The sequence below is a fragment of the Colias eurytheme genome, chromosome 16 (assembly GCF_061535395.1).
Source record: "Colias eurytheme isolate Ceu_HAF_F1 chromosome 16, ilColEury1 Martin Lab GWU primary, whole genome shotgun sequence".
Classification (NCBI taxonomy): Eukaryota; Metazoa; Arthropoda; class Insecta; order Lepidoptera; family Pieridae; genus Colias; species Colias eurytheme.
In genome coordinates this window covers 7250036-7259015 of record NC_142995.1, presented here as the reverse complement: position 1 = coordinate 7259015, position 8980 = coordinate 7250036, and the positions used below count along the sequence as shown (strand labels likewise).

Below are 8980 nucleotides of genomic sequence, written 5' to 3'. Positions count from 1 at the left end.
CAAACCTTTTGTTATCAAACATTTCAAAAAGAAAAACTAACACAAATGGTTGCTCCTTCTGCTCTTTGTTGCGGTGTCTTTCTCTCGGCGGCAGCATTTCTGCAGGAATAACGCTCTTACTGATGGACTCACGATGGATTCTCTTCAACGCTGTTAAATAGGCTTTGTTTCGACTATCAATTTCACTGTCTTTTCCATCTATAATAATTAATAAATAATCTAAACTTTTCATTTTATAGTGTTGTCTGTAAGCTAATATTACATGGTAAGTATATGGAATTATAGTAACGAATCTAGAAAATAATGTAATAAATTATACCTTCAGACTTCATTTCGAAAATATTTATATTATTATCTTGAACATGTGCGATAAATGAAGGTAGTTTTCATAAAAATTGACATTCAATAGCAACAGCCGTTTAACAGCGGTTTGACAAAAATCTTGTCTATCGGTGCTTAAAATAATGTTGCCAGTATTATGCCGCCACGCGGCCCCGCCAGTGGCCGCTAATTTTAGGTAATTTGAATAAGTATATAAAAAGTATATATTCCAGTTTTAGTTGCCGGCACGTAACTTGATAATATCTAAGTGTAGTAGGGGCAGCTGTGCATTTAAAAATTTACCCCACTATGCCAGAAACATATTGTCCACCACAATGTGTGAATTTCCTATTCCATTTGTTTTAAATGTAATACTTCGTTTCATCATAAGGTTCACAGTGCAGTGGTACTTAGAAAGGCAACTCGTAATCTTTTTCTACAAAATGTCCATGGTCATCTCAATGGTAATGAAATAAAAAAATCTACATACTAAGACCGATCTCTCACACCCGCAGAACAGTAAAAACAAATGTTGTTTCTGTTCTGTGCTCACACATCTCGCCATGACGAGAAAAAAAAAACGATCTGCCAAATTTAGTTCCTACCTTCGCCGTGGGACTTCTTTCATGGCACAGGCTACCTAGGAAAAATTGTCAACATAATATTGCCAAGTCAGCTATAACAAAATTTAAATAAAATCCGACTCACTAGGCCATCATTTTCAGAAACTAATTAATAGGTTTTATAATTTGAATAATAATTTAAACATAAAACCGATTTAACTACAAGATAACCGAAAAACATTTTTTTAACAACACAGTATTTATTCAACTGCCTAACAAGTAGTACATATAAATATTCTAAATATTTTACATTTAATTAAAAATAAATTGATAAAATTCTGAATTCATATGTAAGATTGAAAGGTGTGGAAAGGAATGATGAATACTTATTTAGCAGTTTGTCTGTGTCGGATACCTACATACTAATCTGACCCTAGTGTTCCCAAAATTGCAAATAAAAAAAAAGCAAACAAAGTTGTTCCTATGAAATATAATTTAAAACTAAATGATCTTATGATATTAGGTGCCTGGTTATGTGTAGGTATTCATAATGAAATTAAAATACAAAATGTACCTATTGTTTTTTTTTTAATATAGGTAGTATGCTATAGCTTAAATTAATAACCTACACCGGTTCAGATTCTCTACATTAGAAATGTATAATTTGCAAAATTTCCCTATTAAGTAGGTAGGTACTAATAAACATTATGCCTTTAAGTTTTTTTTTTATTTCTACTAAGAATAAGAACAACTGTTGTAACGGTTGGCTGAGTTAAGTGAAGAGAGATATTAAGTAAAGACCAAGATATTACTTTAACTCATTTATTTTTCACATAATTATGAATTATTGAACACTTATCTAAAAACATATCACCAGCACTTTCCTGCGACGACTTCACTGAAAATACAAATAAATATTATTTGTGTAAAATTAACCCTAAGTACTACTACAAAAAAAGTACATAATATATAGTATATACATAGTTTAGTTCATACATAGTTTATAACTTTTTTTTAATGTAGGTACGTAGGTAGGTATCTAGCACAAATAACTCCATAATTATTGGAAATAGGAAAACTTAGTTTTTATAATAATATATAGACCGGACTCTCAGTGGAGTTTCGTTTGCAAAAATCGCGGACCTAAATCTGACTTCTGATATATATTGTATAGATCCCAGACATCCTATAGACAGATGTTGCCAACCAGTTTTGTGGTCCCCCTGCCCGCACCCCGGTAATTAAATATGGCATACAAAGAAAAAAATAAAAATTTCCAAAACATTCCGTGTGGGGTATCAAATGAAAGAGCTTATTGAGTAGATCACGAATATATAGCATACTATATACATTTCTTACACTTTCTCTAAGATTTTTTAGAAAATTTACGAAAATGGTCCATTTTTGAGTTAACTTTAAACCACTATAGATTGAAAACTCATGAATATATTTTTTAAATTATTATTTTAAATAATTAACAATAGTCCATTGTTTACGATTCAATATTTCGTACAGTGAAATAGTTGCATGGGGGAGTGGGGGGAGCATTCAAAGATGGCGAGTATATTTTCAAGTGCATATAGTATATAGTTATTTTCATCAAATCCACCACATAGCTCACTTATATTATATTACGAACTATTGAATCATAAACAATGGACTATTGTTAATTATTTAAAATAATAATTTAAAAAATATATTCATGAGTTTTCAATCTATAGTGGTTTAAAGTTAACTCAAAAATGGACCATTTTCGTAAATTTTCTAAAAAATCTTAGAGAAAGTGTAAGAAATGTATATAGTATGCTATATATTCGTGATCTACTCAATAAGCTCTTTCATTTGATACCCCACACGGCATGTTTTGGAAATTTTTAATTTTTTCTTTGTATGCCATATTTAATTACCGGGGTGCGGGCAGGGGGACCACAAAACTGGTTGGCAACATCTGTCTATAGGATGTCTGGGATCTATACAATATATATCAGAAGTCAGATTTAGGTCCGCGATTTTTGCAAACGAACATCTCCTTGGAGCCTGCTCTAATATGACTTTTATAATAAAGACTTTAAGCCTGAATTAAATGTGACTACAATGCAATGCCATTTGATTATTTTCTGCTATTGAAATTTTGCCAGGAGCAAAGGTGTACAGTTGGAAACACTGCATTTTAATGTTGTGTGCAACCTGTTTGTTATTTTTTTTGTATTCAAATAGGTACTAAATCTACTATCACTAGGTATTAAATCTTGCTTATATGATAAAGGTACTTATATGACTTATGAGATCACAATAGGTATCATAACCTTTAAGGCTATGAAGCCATACTAATTTTAGTTTCATTAACTTGTTTAAATTTGGATTTAATAAATCAAGTTTATGGACAAAGTCCAATATGAATTTTATATAATTATTAATCTGCTCTACTACTGTAAAAATCATCAGTCATTTTGTAATATACTTACCAAAATACTTACATAATTAGTTGAATGGAACGGAACTGGAACGGATTGTAGGTTAAAATATAGTATTTTTGTTAATTAAAAATATTTCAATTTTTAAGGTATTTCTAACTATGCAATAAATATAATTGTGTTTGTTTAAAATCAATGATAGTCAAATTATTAAATTATAAAAGAACTTCAGTTACTTTAAATTACAGAACAAACAAAAACAGTTTCGTAAAATCACTATTCATTTTAACTTTCAGTTTTATAGAAAAAGCTGAAAAAATGTTCTATTTCGTGATTCCAAACCCTATATCACATATAATTACTTACTCAGCAATACTTCACCCACTATAACCACTGTTTAATTAATTTATCTCCCATTGGGCTGCACTAAACACAAACTAAAGCACTATGCACTTTATATATAAATTTCTTCCAAATCAATATCAAGCCCAATGTCAATTCTGTAATAATTGAACAACACCTGCTCACTTAAGGCACTTAACTAAACTGCACTTAGTATCACATCTCACAAGGTACAAAAAAACAACAACTTTGTTTAATATTATCTATTTGTGTTCACACACACTACACATCACCTGACATACACTGATTATTACACTATAACTCAAGTTTGTTCCTTAAATACACAAGTATGTTTCAAAAATACTCTAGCAAAACTAAATTATAAATATATTATATCTTGCGATAATTATTGCTTACACATTAAACTGTGACAATCACAGCACTTTCACAATCAAAAAATATTTAACCTTCACAATTTCTTTTACAAACACATCACAATAAAGCAGCACTACACGTCACAAGTTATATAATAAAAACGATTTGTTTACTATTTCATTAAAACTTTAGAAAGAAACTTAAACTAATGCATAAATGTCTAAGTTAATAAATCATGACGTAAATTTATGCAGACCCTCCCCTCACCACCACAATAACCAAATGGTCCTCTTTAAGGCTTTCCTCTGTCAAGTTATGGCAAGTCCTCTTTAATAATTCTGTAGAAAATTCACATGGTGGGAACGAGTACAACACTCCTGTTGCCTCTGTTTCTTTATTCAAAAGAGATATTACTCCTGCAGCTTCTTTTTGTTTCAAGTATGAGACCAAATTGCGCATAGGCCTGGTTTGTATACTGGCATCATCGTTTGATATGGATGCCGTTGAACCTGCCACACCCAGGAAAATTGCATGGGAACTGGATGTAGCAATTCTCTTCTGTACATCATCCAACTTTGGTTGATCCAATCTTAGCCTCTGTGTAATTCTTAGTTGATTCTTGCCATCTTCATCCTTCATGAGGCTGTCAATTATTTCAGAATCACCATCAGTGAGATGAAATTTAGTAGGGAATAAAGAATTTTTCAGAATTAATGCCCCATTCCAAATAGTGGTTGCTTTGCGCACAACTTCAGGGAGTGTTCGTGCTGAGGATAGCATTCCACCGCTTCTTCGAGGTGAACCATCTGAATCACTGTCTGGGGATCGGCGACGTAGTGATCTGGAACGTGAACGGTCTACTCCCGGCTCTCGCGAACCAGAGCGACGAATGCGACCTTCATATTCACCTTCTGGCGCTCTTCGCCATTCCTCATCGCGATAATCACCTGTTCCGTGATATACACCGCGATACATTCCTCGACCACGCCCACGATGGCCTCCTCTACCTCTATAAGAACCACCATAACCATAGCTGTCATCCCATGTTCCCTCATAACCCTCATATCCCTCAACAGGGCGACCGTCTTCACCAACTGGTGGTACATATGGTTTTGGTCTGTAAGGCCCTCCGGTGCCAACATCTGCAAAATCAATTCTTAGCCGCCTGTCTGGTCCTCCTAATGGAAAACCTCTCATTTCTTTTACAGCAGCTTGTGCTGCGTCAATTGAATCATACAATATGTAAGCATGGGGTTCACCTTTAGCATATTCAATTTTCTTGATTGCGCCAAATCTATCAAATTCTCTTTCTAGTTGGGCAACTGAAGTCCATGGGCCAAGACCTCCTACCCAAACTCGAGTCGTAGGAGTAGCTTTACCATATCCAATCTTACACTGAAATTTACCAATATACTGCCCTGACAGCTCTACCTTTGCCCTATGTGCCATGTCCAATGTTTGATAACGAACAAATGCAAATGCATTTCCTGTTCCTGGTGGTGGCCTCTTAATATCGATGTCTTCGACAATTCCATAACGACCAAAAATACGACGTAATTCTTCATCTGATATGTTGATTTCTAAATTACCTGCAAATAAGGTTCTAGTGGCCAAGGGATCATCTTCAGGTTGGACGTGATGTAAATAGTTGGGAAATTTATCTTTTTTGTTCTCTACTTTCTCAAATGGTGGGTGATGAGGTCTGGGCATATATGGCCTTGGCATGTAATGTGGGTGTGGAGGATGGTGCATGGGTGGACGGTGGTGCATTGGGGGACCGTGAGGACCTGCCATTGGATATTCATGCATTGGGGGTCTGAAGTCCCTATGGTGCGGAGGAACTGCTGGAGGAATACCATATGCTCTATCTTCAGGTGGTGGTCTGCGTCTCTCAGGTACAGGCGACCACGCATAAGAGTAAGGACGATCATAGTCAGGTGGAGTTATACTTCGTGGTCTACTTCTATACTCTGATCGGACAGGTTCGTACACAGGGTCAACAATAGCAACCTTATCATATAAAATGATTCTGGGTTTAGCATGCTTAGCATCCCTAGCATCTTCTGCACTTCGGAAGCAAACATAAGCAACCCTTTCATCTAATTCATGGGAAATTTTAATACTAAAGTCACCAAATTTCTTATACTCTCTATAAAGAGTATCTTTTACAATTTCGTCAGAAGCTTTCGGATGTAGAGCACTGACGCAAAGAACCTTATAATACGGTCGCACAGATTCCTCTCTGACTTCGCGAGACCTAACGTAATCATCTCGATGAGGAGACATGTACCGACCGCGGGGACTCGGCGAACGAACTCGCCTTCTCACTCTTTCTGGTGTAGCACGCTCATCTGAACTATCGTCATACCTCCCTATGCTACTACGCGTCCTTTTCGATCGCGGCATACTGTCCCTAGACGAACTCCTCTTCATATTGCGAATTTTCACCGTTATACGATCTCTATCTCTATCGCTACGCGGTAAGCCGATCATGAAAGCTCAGTACGATGAACCACTATCTGAAATTCACAACATTACACGTCACTTCAAAATGTCGTCTTGTTCCAGAAAAATTTAACGCCTCACTTTATCAAGTCAGTATAGTCTAAAGTCTTACCACAAAACAAATAAAGGACCGATATCACTTTCAAAGGTCACAAAACTCCACCGCCACACTAAATAGTCGCTAAACTAAGAAAACAAAAAAATTAAACGAACTCGCACAAATACCACGATCAACAGAGCATTGAATTCCTGTTTCACATCGAAAGTTTGATTTCAAAATGGCTGCTTGATGCATCACCTCTTCAAAGATCGCCACTTCGATCGAGGTCAAGTGCCGGTGCCATAGAGTAAGTAACTGGGCTACCAGTATAAATATTTTATTAAAACTTTAAAACTTTTTAAGAAAATATTACGATTTTCATTCATTTGTAGTGATTTAAATAAGAATTTAAAAGATATATAATATAATATATATATGAATTATGAGACTTCTTAAATAAGATGTCTATAATTTTATTATAGTCTGGGATTGACAGCAGACTAAGTCAGCTGTCAAGTGTCAGTGTCAGAGATCTATCATCCATGATCTAGTATGTTTACTGTCTAAAATTAATAATTATTAAATTATAATATTTCCATCGATTTAATAGTCTTCTTGTCTTATTATATGAGTTCACCAATCATATATAGATCTCAGTCAAGTTTATTTGAAACTTAACATTAATAAATACAACGTGTAAGTACATTGCTACCTTTTAAAGTAGAACACAAAATTTTATGCTTTCATCTTCCTGTTTAAATGTTTCATTCCAAAAGCAATTAAACGAATTGATACTTATTCAAAAATCGATGGTTTAATTAGTTTGAATTATCCTATTATTCAAGTAATCGTAGTACTTTAATCAGTTGTTTTTGAAGGTGATTTTCCTTATGTATTATTCTGGATTTAAATGTATGCGTTTTGTATTGTTATTTGTATTAATCTGTTCCAGATCATGTTGTAAATCTATTTATGATATTTTCATAATGGACATTGTCATAAAAATAAATAATCAGTCCAATGGGAGAGATAAACTTGCCAGGTCAGTGATAAATTGTGTATTTTTATAAATAAGCCATAAAATCGCCTTTTTATCAATCTCTATGCATTCTAGAATTTAGCTGTGTTTTTTTTATATTCAAGGTTAATTCAATATGCAAGTCGACTGGTCTGGCATCAATTAGAAAGGAGAAATGCAAATAAATACTCCATTGACAGAATAAAGAGCTTGGAAAGTAATTTAAGCTCATTTAGGAAAGGTTTGTATATTTTTTTTATTTTATACAATTTCATTAACCACATTATCTGATATCATTTTATTTGTTTTTTTTTTTTTCAGTTTTAAGACTTGGAAGATGTGTTGACATATGCTATACAGCATTGAACTCGCTCAACATAGAAGATCCATTTTTAAGAATATCATTAACTATAAGTAAAATTGCTCATGCATTATTTCTCTATGCAGATCATGTTGTGTGGTTGACAAAAAGTGGTTTTCTTAAAACAGATTCTGACAACTGGAATCGCACTGCAAACAAATTTTGGTTGATATCAATTATTGCCAATTTAGCTCGTGATTTCTATGAAATCTTACATGTTCTAGAATTGAATAGAACAACATTCCTTAGGCCCACAAACCTCATTGCAGGTTCAGTAAAGAATTTTGATTTACACGTCAGTATGAAACATTTGTCTGCTGTTCTTTGCTGTCATAAAGATATTTTCATAGACACATTAAAGAATTCTTGTGATATTTTTATACCGTTAACTGCATTAGGGTTTACAAAGTTAAGCCCTAGTGCTATTGGTACACTGGGAACTTTATCGTCACTTGCTGCATTAATAACTTTAGTAAAACCTATAACAAAATTAGTGCCTGCGTGAAGTGCTTGTTATAGCATTATATTATGCTGTTCTATGTAACCTTATGTATGGTGGTATATTATATGGGAATTAGTGGTGTATGATAATCATCAAAATAAATTATAATGTTTATTGTTATGTGATAACAAGGAGAAGTTAATAAAGGTGCATTAAATGGGGATTTGTACATGAAATGTGTTTTATTTAAAACTTAGATTTGAACTTACCTACATTTTCAAGCTAGGATGGTAATATAGTTGATAGATTAAATACAAGCCAGTAAAAAAATAATTATTAGATAAACTTTTGAGATTATACAATTTTTATACCATTATTACATACCTAGAGTAGTCTAATCTCTATCCAAGTTTATACCAGAACAATGGATAAACGATTTAAGAAAAAATAATTATGAACAATGAATCAAGTTGAGCTATTAAAGCTTGAAAAATTCAAAAGATGCATGCAGTAAAATCATCAATAATCGCTTACATATTTTTATTCAAATATCAACATATGAATAGACCACGAATAGGATTATATTCGACGGAATTGAA

General features: G+C 33.5%; 2 protein-coding genes across 3 annotated transcripts; one reads left to right on the top strand and one right to left on the bottom strand.

Annotated features, from left to right (window-relative positions):
* Positions 1 to 3888: 3888 nt before the first annotated feature.
* On the bottom strand, positions 3889 to 6792 carry nito (RNA-binding protein spenito). The gene is made up of 2 exons (XM_090111299.1): positions 6633 to 6792; positions 3889 to 6534 (listed from the first exon to the last, which is right to left on the bottom strand). Exon 2 carries the CDS (start codon positions 6506 to 6508, stop codon positions 4262 to 4264), a length of 2247 nt encoding a protein of 748 aa, XP_089967425.1. The 5' UTR covers positions 6509 to 6534; positions 6633 to 6792; the 3' UTR covers positions 3889 to 4261.
* Positions 6792 to 8617, top strand: Pex11ab (peroxisomal biogenesis factor 11ab). 2 transcript variants are annotated; one of them, XM_090111301.1, is made up of 4 exons: positions 6792 to 6867; positions 7513 to 7602; positions 7704 to 7819; positions 7900 to 8617. In XM_090111301.1, the coding sequence occupies exons 2-4, from the start codon at positions 7547 to 7549 to the stop codon at positions 8442 to 8444; spliced, it is 717 nt and encodes a 238-aa protein (XP_089967427.1). In that variant the 5' UTR covers positions 6792 to 6867; positions 7513 to 7546; the 3' UTR covers positions 8445 to 8617. The 2 variants fall into 2 exon arrangements, with proteins under 2 accessions (XP_089967427.1, XP_089967426.1); XM_090111300.1 differs by lacking the exon at positions 6792 to 6867 and adding an exon at positions 7093 to 7256.
* Positions 8618 to 8980: the final 363 nt, after the last annotated feature.

Bases quoted from the DNA above. Each gene is read 5' to 3' on its own strand.
- nito (XM_090111299.1), bottom strand. From the start codon at position 6,508: ATGATCGGCTTACCGCGTAGCGATAGAGATAGAGATCGTATAACGGTG.
- Pex11ab (XM_090111301.1), top strand. From the start codon at position 7,547: ATGGACATTGTCATAAAAATAAATAATCAGTCCAATGGGAGAGATAAA. The intron at 7,603-7,703 runs GTCAGTGATAAA...TTTATATTCAAG, and splicing joins GGGAGAGATAAACTTGCCAG to GTTAATTCAATATGCAAGTC. The intron at 7,820-7,899 runs GTTTGTATATTT...TTTTTTTTTCAG, and splicing joins TTTAAGCTCATTTAGGAAAG to TTTTAAGACTTGGAAGATGT.